At 40.5% G+C, this 24,758-nt stretch overlaps 1 protein-coding gene across 2 annotated transcripts in view; it reads left to right on the forward strand.

Annotated features, from left to right (window-relative positions):
• Nucleotides 1–24,758, forward strand: part of arap2 (ArfGAP with RhoGAP domain, ankyrin repeat and PH domain 2) — a 168,931-nt gene that overhangs the window by 50,987 nt on the left and 93,186 nt on the right. For both annotated transcript variants that reach the window (XM_026162146.2, XM_080290822.1), the window contains exons 10-11: nucleotides 8,472–8,578; nucleotides 21,185–21,384. In XM_026162146.2, the coding sequence (XP_026017931.2) occupies nucleotides 8,472–8,578; nucleotides 21,185–21,384 (307 nt within the window). The remainder of the gene's footprint in view (nucleotides 1–8,471; nucleotides 8,579–21,184; nucleotides 21,385–24,758) is intronic.

Genomic DNA, 24,758 nt, shown 5'->3' on the forward strand with positions numbered 1-24,758 from the left:
CACATATACGTAGAAAATAACAAAACACTGAACGTGAGGAGCAGTGAACTGCTGCGTCTATGCGCACCGCCATCTTAACCCATGTGATGCTAACCATGTAATGCTAACTTGTCCACCACACACACACACATATATAAATTATGCATATCTGTGTATAACAGTTAAATGTGCTGGCAGGCTTACTTTAAAATTTTGGATAGGGATGACAGTACAGTCTGGATTTGGTGCTAATGCTAAGCTAATTTAGCTGTATGTGACACACTGAGAAATTAGCATGAAACTCTGTAAGAAAAACATGTGATCTTACTTTGAAGGTTTTTTTTTTAATGTTTAAACTGACATTAGCAGCTAACACTAGTGATAACCTACAAACTTGGCTAGTAAGTTACAACTTTACAGCATCCTAGCGTTAAATTGAATGCTAATTTTGGCTAGTGAAAGCTTACATGACACTCAAAGCAGCTACACCATAAACTATGAACCACTTAGCTTTACTGTAGTAGTGTATATATTCACTTTTCTTTGCAAGCTCCTTTGTATATATTCAAATTATTACAAGTACAATTATTACAAGTACTCATGCATGAGGCTTCTTGGTGGTATTAATACTTTACATGCACATTAGCATGCTTGTTATAGGAACAAAATAATTAAACGCCCCTGATGTAGCTGACTTGGTGTTAATGTACAGCTTTGTTTTGTTGTTGTGGACCTTCCATCTCCATTTTAGTCATAAAATAAAGAAGAGATAAGTTTGCTCTTAAAGTTTCCCTTGAGTCTCTCATATTTGATGTCAGTCCAATTAAACCCTGATAGTCCCTGTTCATGTACAGCTTCCCTGTTCTCTGCCTGCTCCTGTCCCGACAGCGAGATATAACATCTGAGATGGAAAGATACCTCACAGCCGTGATACTATTTCTTAAAGTGCCTGACACGTATTTGTGTGCATATTTGATAATGCTACATGCATTCGACTCATTTCCATCCCTCCTCGGCTCTCATTTCGTTTCGCTCGCTCTTGTAGTTTTGTTGTTTGCCTTTCATTATTTTCTTCATTAGCCTGAACAAACATCTTTGTTAGAATTCTCTTTTGGGTATCACTCCTTGTCAGCACATTTCCACTTCCTTGATCTGAGACAGCGGGAGAATCGGAGGGAAAGAGAATCGGGGAGTGAACAAATTAATTGTATTATTTTAGCTTACAAGCTAAATCCTCGGCATAAATGCAGGAGCAGCTGCGGTGCATTTTGCAGGGAGGAAAGCAGGCGGCAAATGAAAGACAAGAGACTTAAGAGTCAGAAACTGAGAGATGGAAGTAGGAAGATGAAGTGAACAGGGTGGAAAGACCAGTTCGGTGCAGGGCTTGCATGAGTGAGAATCGAGCGTTGGTGGTTTTGTAAGAAAAGGAGAGAGTGATGGAGAGCAAGAGCACAGGGAGGGAGGTAGACCATAGCCCTGTTCAAGTTCAGTGGAGTGGAGTATTTAATCTAACATGATGAACGAGCTATTGGAAACATCATCCTCCCAGCTCCTCCTTCAACACCCCTACCCCATTTCTCATGGACCGTAAGCCCCGTGATGGAGCTGTGGTTAAGGTCACTTAAACACCAAGGTAAAGAAAGTCAGACAGTGCGCAAAGTGTGTCTCTCACACACACACGGTTACTCTGAGAACCATCTCTCTGCCATGCCCTGCATAGGCAAATTGGCACAAGCAGAGTGACTTGTTTCGTGTCTTATCGTGTCGTACATCACAAGTGTTGCCCACTTTGTTTTCACTCTGGTAGCTGAGGGATTGATTGATGGTTGAATGATCATATTTCTCGCTGTCATCTTGTGTATAATTTAGAATTCCTCCCAGTTCCAAGTTAAATCTTAGCTGAAATGAAAACTTTCAACATGCAGTAGAGCCTTTCCTGGTGGAAGGAGGGGGGGAGGGGGGGGGAGAGTACACAATGAGATTGCGACTGAAATTTTAATTAATCTTTGCTTTAATTAAATTCTCTGCTCTTCACAAGATCTTCTCTGTGAGACTTAACATCATCCAGAGACTTCGAGGCCGTTTTGTAGCACTGATGCTGCGACTGAATTTGAGATCAAGGCTCTTCGTTTTTTGTCTTCATACCTGATTTAGCTGAAAGATAACAAATTCAAATCTTTTGCTGTGTAACAAGAGCAGTTTACACCTGCCTTTCTTTCTCTTTTCATACTTGGAAGCCGTGATTACAACACTTGCATATTAAGTTGATTGCAATGGAAAATGTTTGACTAATTACAAATTAAATACTGTTCCTTTTAGCTACTAAATACTATCCTGTGTTCAGTGGTACTTTCCTGTCTTAGCTGCCTGCTGAAATGTAGCAGTGAGAGCACCAAAGGCCGCTTAGTTGCAGAAAAACTAAAACATTCAAGATGCTAAAAATGGTCAGAAGGTAATTGCACTGTGGGGTAATGAATCTCTCTGGGTTCATCAGTACAGACCACTTTTTTGACAGTACTAATTTGATTGGTTATTAACACAATAAGACTAAAACAAGCTTTGGTGAGCTGGTTACTGCTTATGTATTCAAAGACACAACAAACAGAACAAATGTAATCATCAGACTAGCGAGGGGGCAAAAAATATTCAAGGCTCTCCCTGAAAAAGACGTCGTGTTGACGCGACCATATGTTAGTCTGATGGTGCCTTTCTAGATGTTACCATGTTACTTGCACAGATTTCTCTTTTCATATTACGTACTGTGGATGATGAGAGATAACCAGTCTGCACATCATCATTCTGAAACTGGAGAGAGAGTTTTGCAGATTGTTGAACCTCTGCCTATCTTTACTTCTGAGAAACTCTGCCTGTCTGAGGTGCTCTTTTTATACCCAGTCACGTTAGGCCTCTTTTTTACTAGCACCTGCTCGACTCGACTTGACTTTATTCAGTTTCAGGCGTTTTAATGTGGGTGGGATTGTTATAGCAAGGCGACCTCAAGTATCATGACTTCATTTGTATGATACATACAATGGAGGGCATTGAGGCGATTGTATACCAGCTGGTTGATCTGTCACTAAAACGTCTGCACCTCGTCGTGTACCTATTGACTTAGCTTGGAACTCTTGCCAAGTAGGTACTATAAAAGGTACTTGGTACTGGGGACTACCACCTAATGGAAATCCCTAAGAACAGAGTCCAGCTGAGGCCAGGGGCCTGGGGTGGCCAACTCCAGGCCTCGAGAGCCGGTGTCCTGCAAGTTTTGGATAACACCCTGGGTCAACACACCTGAGTCAAATGATTACTTCATTACCAGGCCTCTGGAGAACTTCAAAAAATGTTGAGGAGATAATTTAGTCATTGAAATCTGTGATGGATCAAGGACACATCTAAAACCTGCAGGACACCAGCTTTCGATGGATGGAGTTGGACACCCCTGGAGTAAGGCGCTAGTGGAAAAGAAGCATTACTGACCTCTTGCCAATCTGAATATAAAAGCGTTTCGCTGCCAAAGGTTTGTGTCTCTGTTCGCAGTTGTTGTCTATCACATATAGACAGCCTTGAAGCCTGCGCTGCCATCACACTATTTTCAGTAACATCGTGAGTCGAGAAAATGGACCAGACAGCATGTGAAGCTAAAACTGAATGTGACCACAAATTGCGACTAGACAAAAGCTCACAGTGGGGTTGCACTTTCAATAATTTTAACTTTATTGTAATCAAACACCATCATGCAGTAAGTTTACACCTGCTGCAGTGCCCAGCAAACACGTTGCTGTTCCTAGTCATTGCTGCACGCACACTCAGGACTCATCTGATCTCAGCTGCACACAAATAAAGATTCATGACTGTCTTGTGTGTTTGTGACACTGTCGTGTGTTGTCAGGTCTGTGGGCAGACGCTGTCAGCTGTAGTCAAATGAAGGTTGCACCGAGAAGATTACTTGCGATGCTTCTTGTAGCTGTCTGAAAGTGGTATTAATTGTGTGTTTGCATGCTAGCATTTGTTAATTAGAACAAAGAGCAGCTGAGGCTGATGGGGGAAAATAAACCAAATGAATCTGACCTTCTACTGGAGCTAGAATAAAAGTTTCAGAATAATCAAAGTCCCCCTGATTGAGGTCTGTGCATGCTAAGGTCCGGGTGGACTGACGCTCGTTGGAGTCATGTGCTATTAGTTACAGAAACCTATGATCTTTATGTTTTTTCCAGACAATCTCACGATGGAAGAGCTGTGAGAGTCTTAAAAGTCTTTACAGCTACCTGCAGGATCCCCAGTCAAGCTCTGTGAAAATGTTTTAACCAAATGACCAAAAATGTGTCTTTTATTGGTTGTTGGTTGAAACGCGCCCTCAACCGACTTTGAGGAATACAGAAATTGAAGACATCAAACTCTTGTCTTCATGCGTTCATGTGACTTCCGTGTTCTCCACCCTGTCGCCGCCCTTCGCTGCCTCGCCGCCCGATGTTTAAAATAATCAAATAGTCTTTTGTCTCCATGTGTGCTCTTTTAAACTCGCCTACCTCTGTGTGAGACGGTGTTACCCTGCATGCTTTTAGAGCAGCTTTAAGTGGTTGAGTGGTCATGGAATTGGAGATAGACGTGGAGCCCTGCCTCTATTTGTCTGGGTTTCTTTCAGAGCGGCTCTGTGCTGAGAAGCGACTGACTTGGAAAGCTCTGAGAGAAATAATTGGAATATTCCAAACGGCCTTTGTGCAGAATTCACGAGGTTAAGCGTGAGCGAGACTTTGTCCTTCACGCCTTGTAACAGTTCTCGAGATTTTGTTGATATGAGCTGATTTTTTTTTTTAACTTTTTTAAAATAAAAAATTAGTTTCACCTCCCTGAGATGCTTTGCATATGGACCACAAGTAGTAAGTCATACACATGCGTGAGAACATTCGCCTTAGGGCCTTTTCCCCTCTCTCTCCTCCTATAAGCGCCATTAATGCCTCCTACCCCTCAGCAGTTGTAAAAAGGGTTATTTTTTTTTACCTCTAATGCCTTTGCTTCTTCTCTCCATCCCTCCATACTTGGTGAATTAATTGGAGAGGGCAGGAGGCTGCAGCACATATTGGGTAGGTAACGAGTGGTGAGGGCTGGACGGCCGCTAACACCCAACTCTCTAATTGGCTGCCCGAGTGAGATGAGGGTCATTAGATATAGGTGACTGCTTTGCCCTCTCGGCACATGCATTCAGACAGGCGTGAACACTCATGCCTGCATGCACGCGTACACATGCAGACATCCTTCTGCTGTCATTTATTTTTCTTCCATGTAAATCGTTTGTCCTTCTGCGGGGCTTTTCGTGTGTTTTCTTTTATAACGCCACATCGAGCTCCTCTGCTGATCTGAACGGACGGCAACTGCGAGCTTTGAAGGAGACTGCATTTCTACTCCATGACCCCCACGCTCTCATTACAGCGTCATGCGTCTTCAAACCTCTGAACGCGCTGAACTTAAAAGAGCAACAACTGTACACGGCTGTAATTGATAGGAGAGAGAGGCAAGTTTTTGCTGCCCTCGAGGCCCTCGCGTCAAAAGTTTCAGCTCAATTAGGACCTGGCCATACAAGCCTCACTCTCACATTATCTCTCTCTTTCTCTCCGTCGCTTATGTCATCCTCTTGTGAAATCAAAGGGTCTTAATTACTCATAAAGCTTCACGGGATCTCCGCATGACGCTGCCTCGTTGTCCTCTCCTGGTATCGTTGCGCGGAACTGTGGGACGGGAGAATAATTGGTCGCGCTTTTCACTACAGTCCTCTAAATTTGTTTGAAGTAGTCTAATTGGGGCTAACGATGGCCAAATGAAGATTTTGACAACATTAGCCTCAATTGATCCAGCCCACACAATAGCAAAAAGATCAGGCTGGAAATGCTGCAGCATGAAAAAATATTTAAGTAAACTTCCATCTTGGATTGCAATCTGTAAAATCTGGCTGCTCTGAGAAGGTGGTTGCTAATTATTTAGCAAGAGATATGGCAGCGCTCTTCTCCTTCACACACACAAACACGCGCACACACACGTGCGCGCGTCTTCTCACCGCTAGGTCGTGCGTTTCCAAAAAAAGCGCCTAATCAGCGTCGATGGCGTAGATTCATTTCCTCCTTTGTTTGGGCGTAATTAGTGCAAATTGTTTTCGCTGCTGAAGAACAGTTAGCGCAGAAAACACACATGATTTATAGCTGGCACAGCGTGGCAGCGTTTAGTGCTCCTCACTTAAGCAGTATTTGTAATTCGCTGTTGGAGTATTTGTGAAGATGGTGTTTTATTCTGGCTTTTTACACACAAACACACGCACTTTCTCTGTCAACTGCTCAGCTGACCCCTCGCCTGTCTCACCCACTCTCAGTGAGGATTATCATGACCTCCCTTCACATGCACGTTCTCACCGGTCTCTCCCTTCCTCTGTGTTCTCGCGCTCTTTGTCACCCTCATCTTTTTGAGTCACGTCTTTTTGGCTTTGTCTCAGTGCATCAGGGATGCTTTCGAGTGTGTATTATTCTTTACTGTAAAGTTGGAACCCCTCGGATTTCGGCTCTGTTTTGATATTTTGCTTATATGTGTGGGAGTGGGTGCGCTTCTTCCGTCTCCCCGTCTGTTTTTCCGTCTCTTTCTGGCTCGGAGCTCTAGGCTATAGAAAATGGTCTAAACTGCTGTGAGTGTTGAGGGTGAAGTGGGAGAAGGGAGGGGCATGTAGAGTTACAGTGGAACTTGTGAAAACTGTGCCTTTGCACATAACCCCTATTTTCTGAAATGTGCCTCAGAAAACATTGAAGCTGAAAGCTCGGGTTGGTTTGGATTCCCGAGATGAAACTTTTGGCTTTAACAGAGCTTTGCTGTTATGCGCAGGTATACTCTCCCTATCTCTTTCTGGTTTCTATTGCTTTCTATGTGCCTCACACACATACACACTTATCCCGGTGTATCTCTGCAACACACAAACACGCACACCACATACAGAGGCAGTTTGTGCGTCACTGGTGAGGAGAGGAAGAAAGTCAATGACAGTTCAGCAGGTCCCTCTCACGAGTCTAACATTATATCCACTTCCTGTGTGTGTTTATGTATATACTATATAATATACAGCTGTGACTGTGCTTCTTCCTCAGTGTTGACATTCAAGCCTCATTTGAGTAACAGGTTGCGACTTTAATGAGCTGACCTGTTGATCCCACCTTATTAAGCAGGGTCTGTAATTTGACCAGAAGGGGCTTGAAGTGCTGCCCAGTGGTTGAAGCCAAATATTTGCAGGGCCCCTTAGGGAACATTGTTTTTAATATTTTCTGCATTCATTTTCAACTTGAAGCATATGTCTGTGCTTTAAAAGTGGGGGAAATAAAGATGTACAGGAAAGTAACACTCTTTTAGTGAGGAAAAAAAAACTTTCGCAGTTTGCTTCAGTACAATTCAGAATGCCATGTTAGGCCAACACTTCACAATCAATTTTGATGCTTATTTATTTACTAAGAAGATAAAAGGGGCCTTTAAGAGGCAAATAAGCACAACATTAATAGAGTCCGACCGGTTTGGCAGCAGGCCGATATTAGCTACTTTCCAGTCTTTCAATACCTGCATTTATAATGGTCATCCATCCATCCATCCATCCATCCTTCCATCCATCCATCTATTCATGCATCTATTCTCTTCCAGCTATCCAGTTGAGAGTCATGGAGAGTCATGGAGGGCTAAGAGACAAGGGCCAAGACACAGGCTACACCCTGAACTGGCTGTTGCAGGGATAACAGATATAAATGGACAACAATTCATGGTCACATTCATTCATATGGCTAATTTATAATCACTAGATAATCTAACCAAATGTAAGTCTTTGGACTGTGGGAGGAAGCTGAAGTACCTGGAGAGACTCCACAGACATGGGTTGAACATGTAAAACCCACACAGAAAAGCCCCAGACTTCTTTCTCTTTGTAGGAGAACGCTGAGATTATTAGCTTGTTTGATGAGCTAGAATAAAAATTAAAAAAGCAATTCAAAGTACAGTGAATTTTAATTCATTAAAATACTTATTTGCATCCTTATTAAGACTAAGCTGAGAAGATTCAAGGTATTTAATTGTGTACTTTCCAAACATGATGTTAGCGTAAATGTCATGTAATATTAGCTTAGCTTAGCTAGCCTCTCTGTTAAAAATTTAAAAGAAAGACTTATGTTTTGTGTATTCTGAGTTACGAAACGTTTGGTCATGCTTGTTTGTTTTGTTGCAAAGATGCAGGTGAAAAGAATAATGAAAAAAAAAATGTAGAAATAACGAGTGTTTGTGTCCAGTTGTTTCTCTTTGGTTCTAGCCTTAATGCTAGGCTAACGATCTTGTGGCTTTAGCTCCATATTTAACAGTGAGGTAAACACTCAATCCTGTAATGTAAGAAGAGGATAAACGGTTCCTTTTTATATTTTTTGCTGAGAAAATGTGAACAATCTGTTAAATGGTTATCATTTTTTTTCTATCTTTGTGTTTGTGATTTTCAGGATTACAAAGCGGGGCTGGCTGTCGCTGAAGTGGAACTGACCGCTGCCAACATCAGAGACGTGGACCGCAGGGGCTTTGAAATCAACACGCCCTTCAAAAACTTCTGGTATGTCTACTCTTCATTTGTGTTTGTGCACGGCTGCCTCACCAGCATGTGTACGGCATGTAGCTTGGCATGTTTCTGCACGCTTTTTCCACCAACAAAGAGCTATTCATGCTCGGCTGCACGTGATATTTGATTTGTCTTTTTATGTGTGTGAGAGAAGAGTGCACTCTATCCGTTTGATCTTTCAGCTCTTACCTTAACACATACTCTGCTTCTTATTTCTTTTTCATCTTCTCAAAGACGAATGTTGGAAATGATGGCGCCCCTCGCCTTCGATACAGACTCTCTTTTAGCCAGGTTGACATTGTACACCTCCACATTTGTTTAAATCTTACCATAGGAGGCTGTGGGAAGTCAAGACATGATTTCCAGTTCTCTTACAAACAAATCCTGCAGGATCATCTTCTAATTCTAGCCACACAGTTTAGGAAATGTCCTTACAATAAGTCTCTTGTTACACTTTACTCTAATCTCAGAAGTCATATCTCACAAACCATCCATTACGGCTACAGTAAAGGGTGAGGACAGGGGTTTTAGTTAAGCTGCTCTCATATATTGAGGGTATTAACAGTCACACAGTATGATAAGAGTTTAGGGAACTTTCAGTCAAATAATATTCACATAGTGGCCTCTTTCTTTCTTGTAACAGAGGTGGAGAATTTATTCACCAGTATCTTGTATTTTTTGGGAGTGAATATTAATGAGATGTAGCTGTTTGGAAGAAGTTGATTTCTTTCTGTTTTTGTTCTTTTTGTACGTGCTACCTGCCTAACACCTCACTTCATTTCCTCCCTTCATTTTTATGAAATGTGCAAAAAGAAAACTATCCCTCGCTCCTTATCTGTGAAAAACAAGAGTTCAATTAAGCTGATACAGTCAAATGTGCTGATGAAGGGAGCTGGATGAGAAGTGTTACTTTGTTAGTGAAAATGATTTAAAACACTGTTTTAGCAGAGCCTCTGAAAAAGTGGAGTCAAACTACACAATAACAGCCACACATTAACTGCATCTCTGCTATATTGCAGTGATTGAAGATGCCTCTTTTGTCAGGTCTCAGCAAGTTCATGGCTAAATCCTTGACTTATTAGATGCATTTGCAGTCTTGGCTTAAGTACCAAGTCAATGACAAAAATTGTGAAAACACAACCATGCTTCATCTTCATATAACGGTGTAGATGCCACAGGCAAGAAAACTGCTGAAAATTGAGGGGTGGAAATATCAGCAGTGGTGCATAAAGAAAACAACTGCAGTTCATCAACCTCAAAGACAGGTATTTGATTTAGTGCGCACAATTCAGCGTGTGCAAGTTTCAGCTGTTCACCTAATTATATCATCATGATGTTAATTAGCTACTCTAAGCTCATTGTGTTCAGCAGTTTTGTTTCAATATATATGTTTTTTGTATTAAGTGTTGTGGAGTTTCACAGATATATTTTCTAGTACAGGGCATGCACATGTACACTGTGTGCACACACAAGGAGGCAATAAATATACTTATAAGGTGCTTATGTGCAAATATAACCAAGTAACTGTGATATGCGAGTGATCTGGCTCTACAGTTACTCTCTTGTCCCTGTAGGTTCTGGTTAGACCAGGCTTCTGCTGCAGTCACTTTCAGTTGCTGCTTGTTTGTGAGTCTCTGCATTCAGTTTTGTATTTAATAACTGATGAGCTGCCCTTTTGGGTTGAGATCAGATGACTGACTTGGCCATTGAAAAATATCCAATTGCCTCGTGAGACTCCTGCAATATGCTTTGGTTCATTATCCAGGCACTTTTGTAGCATTTGTCTGAATCTGAGCGGGCAGTAAAGCCCTGTACACTGCACAGTTCATCCTGCTGCTTCTACCAGGTGTCACATGGTCATTAAACACTAGAGATGTGTAGATGTTTTCTGGCAGTCTCTAATCCGTCCTCCTTATTCTTAAGTGTAACCAGTAATTGTAGACACTTGATGATGATATTTCTACCTCCTCGAGAGTGTTTTTGACTTGATTAGATGTTGTGAAGGAGTTTTCCAGACTGAGAAAACAATCCTGTAATCATCTAGTTTAGTTGTCATGGTCAGCTGGTCGGTGCATTTATTCTTGAGAAGATTGTTGCAGACTGTTAACTTTGGCCGCTGCTAACGTTTTTGCTGTTTTCCTGGTAGATTTATGTAGTATTTTCTGTGTAATGATGGTCTCCCTCACCTGCACTAACATCTCTTGGTACGTCATATTGAGAGTTCTAGTACCAAATGCAAGTTCTATACTTAATTTTTGATAAAACAGTCCTCACCTGGCCATCATACTGTTGCTGGTTAGGCTCTCCAAATGTATAAAAATGGCTGTAACAATACCTGGTTAAACCCCTTGAATTAAAGTTGCATTTTAATCACTTAAATGACTGTTTGATTTAATATGAGCTTTAAAGCTCAAATCTGAATGAGAAAGAAAACTTTTAACTTGTGGTTTTACACTCGTTGCTAATGTCCCAAACTTCTGAATAGATAATATTTGATATTACTGTCAATTAAATACAGTAATAGAGAGTTTAGTCAAAGCATCACTGCCTCTACAGGAACATATAGCCGTGTATCATCTGCATAACCACAGTAGCAAATATTATGCTGTCTGATTAACAAGCGGCCACATGTATAGTGAGAACATTAACGGGCTCAGATAGCTGCCCTGTGGAACTCCATAGGAAGTGTCACGAGTGGCTGATAGCTGACCTCCAAAGATGAAGTATTTCCTGTCGGTGACCGTTAATCTAAATCATTCAAAAACACAATTATAAAAAGTAAAATACGGACAACAATCTTATCATAAGTTAGCCTAACTATGAAGGTTATTATAGTTAACTAAAACCAAACTAAAAGCTAAACCTAGATGTGGTGAAACTAAAATAAAAATGAGACCATCTGCTGTAGTCACATAAAACAGGGCCATCATCCAGGAACCTGTGGACATTACTGTAATAGCGAAGGCGTTGTCCACTGGTATAATCATAGACTTTGTTCTTTGAGAGGTAAAAATAATAATAAAAATGATAACACGATTTGCCTGTTACACATGGTATAAGAGAAGCAATGCTTCTTCCTACTAATAATACTAAACATTAGTCGTTACTTTTTTGGCTCTCTTCAGATAAATGTGCACGATTCTGAAAACAGCTGAGAGATTTAGAGCTGAAATGATCAGTTTTTTCATAAACAAATTAATCTGCAAGGACTCGATGAAATACATAATTGAGTATCATCTTGGTCTTCTGTAGTAGATGTTGAATATGTTCAGTCTATCAACAGACAAGAGAAGCAATTTGCAAACCTTACCTCGCCTTCAAGGAAACATTGATGGACATTTTTTGCCATTGTAGGATATTTTGCAGACCAAACGATTAATTCATGGCAGACAAACTGAGACTGAAACAAATTGCTCTGTTATGCAACCTGGACAAAACAACTTGACCAACTTTTTTGCCCTGCAACGATGATGCAGGATTTCATCATTAAGCCCGCCCAATCAGCGAGTTACCTGTCGGTCTGCCAGGCTCCATTTTTACTCCTCGTGGTTTGTTTGTGGCAGATCTAAATAACGAGGCTGCAAATTTAATATTTCATTTCTGGACCAGCTGAGCAGAACCACAGATGTGAACGTGACCTTAGTGGTTACATATCTGAACAAACAAAAAAAAAAGTTTCTTAAACAGGAGCTCAGTCAAAGCCATTGAACCAAACTTATTTTCATTGTCAGTCATTTAGAATAGAATAGAATAGAATAGAATTCAACTTTATTGTCATTGCACATGCACAGGTACAGGGCAACGAAATGCAGTTTGCATCCATCCAGAAGTGCTTTAGTGATATAGATATATTACAATATATATTAGCAATAATATAGATATGTAAGTATATTACAGAAATGGGTCTATTATGGTATGTTATAATGTACACGGTATGAAGTATGTTGTGAATATTCTATAACTATAAGTATGTACAGGCTGTAGTGAGTACAAGCTATGTACAGGATATGAACAGGATATAAATATGAAAAACTATACAGAATATAAAATAAATAACTTTACAGGAATCTGAGATATACAGCTATACAGAAATGGGAACTATGCAAGTTGTAAACAGTTGTAGGATTAAAAATTATCGAATGTACAGAATGATTATTTACACAGAGCTATACAGTAGTGCAGTTAAGATAAGTGAGGGTGTAGATAGTTTCTACAGAGGCTATATAAAGTGCTAGTGGTTGTGAGTGGTGGTTCAGTCCATGTTATTATTGTGTTTGAGGGTACAGTTGTCCATTGTGGGTGTGTGTATGTTCAGTCCATGAGTTTAACGTGGGTCAGATGTCAGGAGGCAGAGTTCAGGAGTCTGACAGCTGTGGGGAAGAAGCTGTTCCGGTACCTGGTGGTCTTAGTCCGGAGGCTCATTTAATACAAATGTATGCGCTTTTTACCCTTTGTTTTCCTTTGGGGTGTAACTAATGAGCAGCCGTGTCACAAAGTTAAGCCTGAGCTCTAATGAGACAAAAGAGAAACTCTTCATAAGTTTGCTTTTACCGCATTTAGCAGCACTCCTGTCAAATCACTGTGACGGAGCATCTTGTAACTCACCGCATCCGCCTCTTACAAACTATAAACATATTGATCATAGCGGGGCGTACACGATCACCATGCTTTTTTATGAAGTCTCCTCTGGGAGCTTTGTACAGGTATCTCTGCCTCTGTAGGGCACAAAGCCTTTCAGGTGCCTCGAGTCCTGTGGGCCTGCGATCAATGAGCGTGCTGCTTGTTTGTGCTGTAATGGCCCATTTAGAATACAACCGTCACAGCTGCCTGGACAAAGCACGGCTCGTTTGTTTGCGTGTGCTTTTTGCACCGTTTCCTCTTTTCAGCCCTTCCTTTTTTTCTTTCTTTCTTCTTTTTTTTGTGTTGCCCGTTGCCTCGCGTAAAGATTTTTATTTTTGCTCTCATTCCTCCACGTGTCTGTTGTATATCCGATCGATCTGTTTGTGTCAGCTCCCTTAATGGTCCCATCGTTTGGCACCTTCGTTAATACGCTGGATGTAATTGCCATTTTGTAAGGACCCCCAAAAAACCGAACACAAATGAGGTCCCGAATAGTTTTGATGAGATGATTTTAGAAAAGGTTAGAGTGTGTGTGTATCTCTGTGTGAGAGTGTGTATCAAATCGATTGGTAGCCCTGGGAGCGTTCTCCTACCTGCTCAAGGTGGGGATTAGTGAGAAATTCATCTAATCACTTTAAGCTGTGGAGACTCACTTTGGCTTTTCTATTGTTTTCGCTGCCGTTAAGTGGACGGTCCGTTGTGTTGGATACAATAGCAAACTTTTAAGAGTAGAGGGAATGACAATGAGGCACAGAGGAGAGGAGACGTCGGCAGGCAAAGACGTTCAACTTTGGGGAGAGAGAAAAACTTTGGGCTCATGATCAGAACACACTTGTGCTACAGTAAAGCTGCAGATAAATGCCTAGCTCAAGGGCATATTGGAGAAAATCCATGTTTGTCTGCTTTGTTTTTTGTTTGTCTGATGTGTATTGAGGTCTTTGGACAGTTTCACAATTTTTCTGCCTTGGACAGAAAGTATTTGGTAATGAAAGCTCTCGGCAGCCTGGTGTTTGGGCTGTTCTGAGTGCGGGAGCTTTGGTTTTTGAAGGACTCATTACTGTAAAGTTTTTCAAATGTAATCTGTTGCCCACTGATTCCTTTCAGCTGCATTGTATCAAGTGAACAGAAAGCGATCTTGAGGTGGATAGCGTAAAAATAAAAAAGCTCTCTCTAAAGCCATTAAGAAATCATTGCTAGAAATCACCAGGGGTAAGCGTTCGTAATTTGGAAAATGACCCTTAAAATGGTGGTTATATTTCTCTAGTCACCGTCCCCGTGTCCATTTCTGCCGCGTTACTGTTTGCACCTGTCTGTGAAAACTGCCGGGCTCCGGTGTTGTATTTGCACATTATTTCTTTTTAACTGTGGATTTTGTCTGCCATCACTTTCAGTGTAATTGTTGTTGAGGTCTTTTTTTGTGTTTCCAATGGGAGGAATGATTACAGTGTCCGCTGAAGGCCACTTCATGTTTTCAGCATGTGTGCTCACACACAGCTTCAGAGTGGAACTCAAACAGCCTGTGGCTTGCGCACACTTCTACTAGTTCATCTAAAAAATAAAAAGTAAAAAAAACCCACAAAAGGCGAGAAAATCTTTAAAAATGTATTTTTTCATAGTTTAATTGAAAAGGATACATGTTCAAATATGTATTACATCTCATGTGCAGAAATTCAAGTCTTTTATGTTTTATTTTTGATGAATATGCTTTGTGAGTCATGAAAAATAAAAAATCCAGTATCTCAGATTATTAGAATTTCATTTTATTTCAAGTTGGAGTAAATTACTTTTCACACAGTGTAAACACAGTGCATCTCTCAGTCTAGTTAAGTCCTAAGAACCATCATCATGGGAAAGACTGCTGATTCAACAGGTGTCCAGATCATGATAATTAACACCCTGCACAAGGAGGATCGCCATAGGAGGTCATTGCTGAAAGGCTGGCTGTTCAGAGTTCTCTACTGAAGTATATTAATGGAAAGCTGACTGGAAAAGAAATGTGTACAAGTAACAGGGATGACTGTAGTCTTGAGAAGATTGTCAAGAACTTGGGAGCTTTCCATAGGGGGACTGAGGGTGGTTTCAGTGCATCAAGCACCAACACGCACAGTCTTGTAAGGTCTTCTGGAAAGGATCCGGGACGTAATCTGCATGAAAACAAGCGCTCACTCTTCCTGCTCAACAAATGACAAGGGCGGAGCCTTATACCACGTGATACAGAAGCTGTGCCGTGTGATGCTAAAATTAGCAGGGAAAAAACAACGGAGAGCATGTCAGGGATGACGAGAAAGTGACAGGAGAAAATCTGTCCCGGTCAACCACCCAAATATCAATAACGGGAACAGCGCTTCCCTATACCCGTCGAACTCCCGCAGGCACAAAGAAATTACGGAGGCTATTACTTATCACCTGACCAAAGATATGGCTCCCATCAACACTGTGCAAAACGAGGGATTTAGGAAAATGATCAACACCCTAGACAAACGCTACACAGTGCCGTCCCGCAACTATTTTTCTATTGTTGCACTACCTGCTCTATACACGCAGTGTCCAGCAACGGTGGAGACGGAATTTCAAGCAGTACAACATTTTGCGGCAACAACAAAACGTGAGACATTTGTTGTTTTTATGTTTATTTATTGTTTTTATGTTCAATCTCAACTGTTACGAAGTTGATGTGCAGTTAACCCTTTAAAGCCGGTCGGAGCGGACACGCTCCATTTTGCGTAACTATTTTTAAATCCCGGTAGCTCTGCAATCACGTAAGCTAGCGCAATAATTTTTTTTGCATATGAAACCGGAGGAGTTGTACTTACATCTTATGCCATCAGCTTGTCCTAAGTCAGGGTTTCCTTCCACATATAGCTTTGCAAAAATTGCATAAAAAGCACTTGCAGCAACAAAAACATAATATTCCAGAAGCACGCTTTGCCGATCCGATCAGCTGTTCATAACACTTCCTACGTCCATCAACGCGAACTATCGCATGTCCCCCTTGACCTGCCAGGAACCGGAAGTGACGTCATTTTGCGGAAATGTAGTTTTTTACCATCTGGCCTTATGAGCCCATACTTGTGTTTTTAAAAGTTATGTTTGACTTTGTCTTTCTGTGTCGTTTCTGGGATGCTTAGGACTCATATTGCACTGCTGGAAATAGTTTATTTTTATGCATATGCTGTTTTTTTTTGCAAATTTGCATTATAATATTTATTTTCGTTTTTCCTGCAGTATGTGAAAATTGGTGTATTTCAAAAATAAAACTATGAAGACACTTAAAATAAATTTCCTGTGGTAGGAAACTAGTTTGTGCAACTTTTTTGTATTTACAGTTTTGAGGGATAAGCCTCTTAAATTTCTCTAACTAGAAATATATCTTAAAAAAACAAAAACGATTTTCAATTTATTTGTAGTTTATTGCACTTTTTTGCAATTTATGTAATTACTATGCACTTAATACATACATATTATTAAAATCTGGGCTATAATGGTTGTATTGATGTATATCAACTTAAAATGCTCCCAAAAATGGCTCCACAGCATGTAAAAATATAATATAAGCTCTGGCGGACTTGGTTCTATGGTAGGTCTTAAAGGGTCAATAAGCGCAATAAATATTTATACTGGAAAAGAAAATCGTGAGAGAATCGTGATCTTAATTCTAAGCCAAAAAATCGTGATTCTCATTTTATGCAAAATCGTGCAGCCCTAGATGAAACACATCAAAGCCAAAAAATACAGATGAGCTGAAGCTACTATCAAAGCATTCTGGGCTGGACTTCAGCAGAGCTACAGGCCTTGATGCACCGATGCAGTCGATTATGGTACACAAGGCCCAATAAGGTCTTCGGGGTACAAATGAAAAGACTTTTAAGGAGTTGGACATTTCTCTATTGTAGATCATTTTACACAGATGGGTGATTTTAAATTTTTTTTATTATTATCTCTTAGTGATTTTGTTTATTAATAACATTGCAGATGGACATAATGATAGATGCCACTCATGTAGAATAACACGGTCAATTTAGTGGTGTCAGTGACGCGTGGTTAAATAAATTTTTAGACTGCAGGATATGAGCTCTGTGGGATTCTCTCTGTAAAGGAGGGCAACTCTAAGAAGCGATGTTTGTTGGTTTCTTGTCAAGGTCATAGGGGCTGTATTGATTATCCACAGTTAAAAGTGCGTCACTCTCTCCGTAATAAACACCTCTGGGAATGACTAGTTGTCATGGCCAGATGAATTTTTCAAGAAATATTGAGGTTCTCCATCTTAAACTGGCTGTTACTCAATATATAAGTGCTATGTTTAACAAAAACTATTTCTCATATAACAAGCCAGAGAAACTGAGAATGTCAAGCCACTAGACTTCAAAATTGGATTACCAAATTTGATAGTCATAGGGCTTTTTGTGTAAAATACATTTTCATGAGTGGGGAGTCAAATTAAATCCTTGGGTGAATGAGGAATCTTGAAGCTGACTTCAGAGAGCGGACCATGAAGGCCATGTAGGGCATTTGAAACTTACTGTTAGAGGGTCTTATTTAATGGAATTGCTTGACTTTTCTTCTTGTTCACTCTGTATTTCAGATGAAATATGGAGCTAGATGAGCTGCTTAACTTACTATAAAGACTACAAACCCAATTATAAAAATATCACATTGTGCTCAGAGTAACATGAAGACTCTAGGATGTCATTGTACCTGACAAAGAAATCGTTTGCTATCTATATCTCAAAGAAATTGTTTTCCTCATTTCCTAGTTAAATGTCTCTTAGCTTAGATTTAATCGACGGACGTGAGCGGCATTAAGCTTTATTGGAAAAGAAGATGGCACACGAGTAATGTATTTACACCAATTTTATTAACCATTCTTCCCAACATTCAGTAAATTTCTATAAAAACATTTATATATTTCCATGGACTCGACCATCTTCAGGATTCACTTCCATGGGTGGAAATAATGTCAACCTTGAAGTGACTAAAAATGTAGAACCTATAGCTGTTTGAGCCTGGCTCCAAAAGCAAGTTAATCCTATGATTAACTACAGTACACAACTTTGCATTTTTAAAAAGAACGTTTGTAACCTTGAAGCCTGGAGTTCCCCCACCCCTGGTCTACAACTTTAATGAGTGGCGATATCGTATTGTAGCCTGAATTCCCCCCCATGTTTTCTAGAATAGAATCAACATGCCGATTGCTTTGAAGTCTTTTTGAGCTGGTTTTCAGCTTTGCATTGTGTTGTTGGCTTTGTGTTTATATGTAAATACTAAAAGATTGTGTGTATGGCCTCTTTTAAAGTAACAACCCCAAAACTTTCATGACAATTGGATGGAAAGCACTAGAATGGAAAGATTAAGATTTTAGATTTATGGCGCAGTGCTATTTTCCATATAGTTGAGCATCCCATCCTTACAGTGTATGGATTCAGCTTGCTGACTGACTTTAGTAGGCTTAGCTGATAAGTTAGAAATCCAATTTCTTGTCCGAATATGGTAACTCATAGCTCCAAATAACCAACATTGCTACAGACAAAATGCTAGGCTTTAAAATATGAATTGAGTCCAGAAACTGGTGGACAACATTGCAAGGGCTATATCTGTCTTTTATACGGCTGAACAGCCACCTGTGCAGAATTTTCAGGACTTGCCAGCACGCTACACTATTTATTCCCAAAGGGGTTGCCATGACATCAAAAAGAGATAGAACATTGCTAACTGGCTAGCTAGCTAGCATTAGCGTTACTAAGAAAGTTTGGTTTTACTGGTATTGTGTCTTCATGTTTCTCAGGAATGTAGTTTTTATTTATTTTAAGGTTTAGGTTTTGCGCACCTAGTTTTCTTCTTTAGGTTAGTTTCAGCTAACTATGATAGCCTTTGTTTCACACTCAACTTTTTAACCTTATTTGAGTAAAGCACTGAATGTAGCCACACTTGACTGTGTGAAAAGCACTTCTGCAATAATAATAGCAAGTATTTAGTAGCTACTTGCTATTATTACTGCCTAAGGGTGTGATTTAAGGCCCTCGATTAAATGACTTTCAGCTTTTCTAAATGGCCAGATAATTACATGGAAGCAGCATGAAATAGCACCAGAGGATATAAGGTTGTAGCTGTTGCTGGTAAGGGTAATTGACAGATTTCATCAGAATACAAGACTGCTTGTAAAATGTCCAACTTACAGTGCAGATGCAAGAAATTATTTACCATTAGCTTGTAAAGCAGTATAACCTCTCAATCTCATCCATTTTTGGAGGTCTTCATTAACAGAAAACTAGGTGTATGATTCAAATTTCCATTCAAAATTATTTTATTTTCCTTCCGTTTAACGTCTGTTGTCCTTAAAGCTGCAGTCTGTTTTATGGCCTTACTTTTGACCCAGCCTTCACTTCATATCTGAAAAAACTCTGACACCTTCACATACTCCTGTGCCGCCTCCCATCGGTCCCTTTGTGGTTTTTCCGGGGCCGTGTTGCAGTTGAGCAGACGGTGTGAGCAGTCATCTCTTTTGATGGGCCCCGGGCAGAGACCAGTGGGCACAGAACAGCTGAACCCAATCAACCTATCGATCTCGCCTGGGTTACTTGGGCGAGGCTGGCCTGGTGCACATCCTCTGCTCTAGGCTACCCTCACCTCGACACTCACCCACCCACCCTCACCCACACCCCTCTGACTCAACATCTTGAGTCTTACTTTACACTGGTTGCCAGGTTACCATGGAGACCGCTGGTCCCATTTCTCTTGTCTAAGTGCTTCTTTCAGTCAAGCTAGGGTGCTCTCCATCTCTTTCCCCTCAGTTTTATATCTCTGTCTATCTGTCATTCCCCCTGCCTGTCTCTTTGTCTCTTGCTTGCTCCTGCTTCAGCTTATACGTGCACACAGGCTGCTTGTTACGCACATTTGGAATACATTTAGATAATACTGAGATAGTCATTACTTTCAGCAGCTTCTTCTTCAAAATGCACGCAAAATGAAACACTGTCTTCCTCATTGGAAACCTCTGCTTTCTGTCCCTGCAAGATGTCTGCATGAGGGCTTGTTAGGTAGTAACAGACTTATACTGTGTGTGTGTGTGTGTGTGTGTGTGTGTGTGTGTGTGTGTGTGTGTGTGTGTGTGTGTGTGTGTGTGTGTGTGTGTGTGTGTGTGTGTGCGCGCACCAAAAAAAAAATCTATTTACTTTGGAAAATTAATGAGAGCAACATGAGTAGATTGAAATATTTGCAAATGACATGCAGTGCTTGCATATAAGGCCTCTTGAGTATGAGCAATCCCTCTGAAATAAGACCAATAGTTGGAGAAATCTCATTAATCTCATCATTGTAGCTGGGTTATTATAGTGCATGTAAACCTAAGTGACTGTTAATGATGTATTCTCCCAAATATTCTTAATGCGCTTGGCTACAACTAACAAATTGCCATCATGTGGCAGTAATTTCACTTACTGCACCCATGTCAACAGAAGGAGCACCATCTGTATTGCCAAGCTCATCTCACTCCTTTGCCTAGCCTTTTTCAGATTTACAGAGCTCTTGCTCCAACTCGTGCTGGAGCAACAGTGTAAATCTGATTTAAAAATATATACATATATATTGAAGCTATAAATGGGTTATGTTTATCCTTTTTTTTTTTCCATCAGCACTTTTTAACTTTTCTGGGTCTAATGTAGAAATAATATCCTGAAAGAAAGGGGGAAAAAAACACTCCCGCATTAGAACTTTATAGATTTTAGAGGTGCATGGTGAGACATATTGATTTACCTGCCCCCTTCCCTCCCCCCTATCAATTTCACCAAAGCTATTGCAATCACACGTAGGCATACACACTTAGCACCCCCGTTCCCCTCCAAAACTACTCCAAATACTGCACACCCCCGTAACCCCTGCCAAGCGATACTGTGCTGTTTAATTGCTCTCTCAAATCAAATCAATAACAGTGAGGTATGTGTTGGGTGGGGGCAAAAAATAAAATAAAAAAATCAATTGTTGCAGCTTCACGGCCGAGTCAGAACGCGAGAAGCAGGAGTGGATTGAAGCGGTGAAAGAATCGATTGCCGAGACACTCTACGACTATGAAGTGGCAGAGAAGATCTGGTTTAAAGAGGCCAATAGAAGCTGCGCCGACTGCCGCGCGCCGCAGCCGGAGTGGGCGTCGGTCAATCTGGGTGTGGTCATCTGTAAGAAATGCGCAGGTAAGGAACACAGGTATGCTTCTCTGCTTCTTGTGCAGACACACACATGCTGGATGGAGGTGGGCATGCTGCTGATAATAAACATAATGTACATGAATGTTTTTCAGAGTCACATTTTTGTGCCAATGAAAGCCGCCCGTCAACAGGGTTAATTTAAAAGCTGCGATTCCTCATCTATGAGGATGGATCCTTGGATTATTATATTTAAGCAGCTGAATGATGAAAACACATAAAAATGTTTTCTATGGCTGTGAATCAAATAATCTTTAAATTTTTTCTGGGAAATATGATGGAAACAAGCCCTGGGCCTTGTAATATTTGTCAGCTAATGCAACAACTACTGCAGATTAATGGCAACACCCTATGTTAGGTATGTTTGCCAATAACTAATTGTTTAATTGCAGACATATCAGTAGCACGGTGGTTTTAACCCCTATTAGTTATTGTAGAGTAATAATTTAAATACTGCGTATCAGTAGCAGATGTGGAAGTTGTTATAAATTAATTATGATTAAAAGTCTTTCTAAGGCCTTAGTGAGGCCCCTTAAATGCTCACTGGTTTGTTAGGCCTACAAACCAGTGAGAAACCTTCACTCACTTGGGAAACAACTATATTCCTTGACCAGTTGGCGAGTGGTCGTTGGAGGTTGCTGGCAATCTGTAGGTGAAACTGCTAAACGAAAACCTCATTGAAATTGCTTAAATGAAAAAAAAATCAAATTAAAAATGATTTATCTAAATACTTCTTATAAATAAAGTTAAATGAGCTTGTTGAATTGAACTCTTATAATGTAGAGTTCTGCAATAAAGTAATGACGACTTTAATAGATGCTTTAAAATGGTTAATAAGCAGCCGGTGGGCTTTTTACTATCCTTAAAGTTGACTGTTTATCTGGACGTAGCATTTTCAGTGGGAGAAAACATACACATGTGCAACCATTCATGTGTGTTTGGGGGGAATCACAAGTTTGCACTATGTGGCTATAAAAGCTCACAAGCAAGGCACAAAGCAAACCAGCTGGAAATGCCTGCAGAATATTATTTCCTCTTGTCTCTCTGGAGTCATAACTTATGGAAAGAAAAAAAATAAACACCACACCGCGTGTAAAAAGTTATGACTGATGCTCAGAGACGTGCCAAATTAAAAAGGGATGCATGTTAGTGCTCGGCTCCTCTCTGTGCATGTGTGGTCTGATGTGTGTGCCTGTCTGAGCGTGTGCTCTGACCAGGAGGCTCTTTTGGAATAAGATCTCAGGTGATAAGCCACATATGGGAGTTGGCGTCTGGCCTCTGGCCTCTCTAATCTGTTTGGCTATACTGGATGGCTCAGATGAAATGACAACAAAGATTAAGCCACAGGCGAGAACTTGGGGGATCCCGAACTCCTTCTTGACCCGCTAAACATGATTAGAGAGACGTGGCAGCCATGCTTGATGTGCAGGGATATCTTGTTGGTGTGTAGGTGTTTTTCTTTATTTTTTTTATTTGTGTGTGCATGCCTATACACCCCATCTTCCCGCTCCAGATTTCTCCCAGAGTCATGCAATTTAATGCAATTCTTCACCTCACCTGTGCAAAGCCTGTGTAATTGGTACACATCAGATATCCAACATCTCCTTTCAAACAGCCTTAAATGATTTCATTTGCTGAGGTGTTTAATATTACATTTTGTCGGCACGCCGGGAGCAGGAGGGGTGGATATTTGCTACGAGGGAAGCTGTCCTCACACTGTGCTCTATTTTAAATTGGGCTGTGGTCCATTTGGAATACCAGTGACTGCTCATGCTTTTAATTAGCGATCTGCTTTATTGTCATGCACAATAAAGAGAAATGCTGAACAAGAGGAAGAGGAAAGAAGTAATGAGGAGGCTAATGGTAAAAATGATCCCAGATTGGCTTTTCGTCTTTTCATGCTAAGACTGAATGGATTTTAATATTCTTCAGCTTCAGTCTTTGATATGAACAGCTTAAAACTGCAGTATTTTCTCTGTGTTTACATACACTTTAAGAATTGATAGGGTCTGTTATATTCAGAGAGTATTAAATTAATAATAGTGATTTTTTTCTCTGTTCATTAATATTTACAGTGTTATCTAATCACAAATGCAGTAATACATGCATTTGTTCAAAGATGTTATTGGATACTGTCCGCGTCTACCTTGAACATTTTGTAAGATAACCTTGCCCGGTCTTCTAATTATCTTTGAATTTTTTTATTTAAAAAAAAAAAACAACAAAAACTTTTATTTCTAAAGTAATCTAAGGAGCTTGGATAGAAGATGCCTGGACTACTTTAAGTTTCTTGAAGGCGTTTCATCTGAGAAGCTTCTTTGGTTCTAAGAGTTCTCCAGCTCTAGTTGGAGTTGTATCTTTAGAGGGCCGTTGACTCACATGTGCTGTATCTAATGAGCCATGGTGAGAAAAAGGGTGCGGGTCATTATCAGCAGAGGTTTGGGGTAAAACCTTTCCTCCCCACTCCTGTCAGACTCCATAATAAAGACTTTAACTGATCAAGCACACACATCCATACATATGCAATAATACTAAGTGCAATAATCCTTTCTGTCATCGTTGTATTTTTACTCAGTTGTATATAGTATTTGAATCAGAATCAGAATCAGAATCAGAATACTTTATTGATCCCTGGGGGAAATTATTTTTTGTTACAGCGCTCCATTTTAAACCAACATTAAGACAAGACAGACAATACGCTAACTAAGAATAGTACAATATATACATATATATACATACATACATACATAAGTCACTTATAAATAAATATTTGGAAAAGAAACATGTGTAGTTGTAGCAGCAAACAGTGTGTTAAATGGATGCGTTGTACAGGGAGATGGCCACAGGCAGGAATGATTTCCTGTGTCGTTCAGTGGTGCTTTTCGGTAATCTCAGTCTCTCACTGAACGAGCTCCTGTGACTGACCAACATGTCATGGAGTGGGTGGGAGGTGTTATCCAACATTGTCTTTATCTTGGACAGCATCCGCCTCTCCGACACCACCTTGAGGGAGTCCAGCTCCATCCCCACAACATTGCTGGCCTTACGGATCAGTTTATTAAGTCTGTTGGCATCTGCGACCCTCAGCCTGCTCCCCCAGCATGCAACAGCATAGAGGATCGCACTGGCCACAACAGACTCATAGAAAATCCTCAGCATTTTCTGGCAGATGTTGAAGGACCTCAGTCGCCTCAAAAAATAGAGACGACTCTGGCCCTTCCTGTAAAGTGCTGTGGTGTTTTTAGCCCAGTCCAGTTTATTGTCAATGTGTACTCCAAGGTATTTATAGTCCTCCACAATGTCAACACTGACCCCCTGGATTGAAACAGGGGTCAAGTGTTTCCTGGTCTTCCTGAAGTCCA

This window comes from Astatotilapia calliptera, chromosome 3 (genome assembly GCF_964374335.1).
Source record: "Astatotilapia calliptera chromosome 3, fAstCal68.1, whole genome shotgun sequence".
Lineage (NCBI taxonomy): Eukaryota > Metazoa > Chordata > Actinopteri > Cichliformes > Cichlidae > Astatotilapia > Astatotilapia calliptera.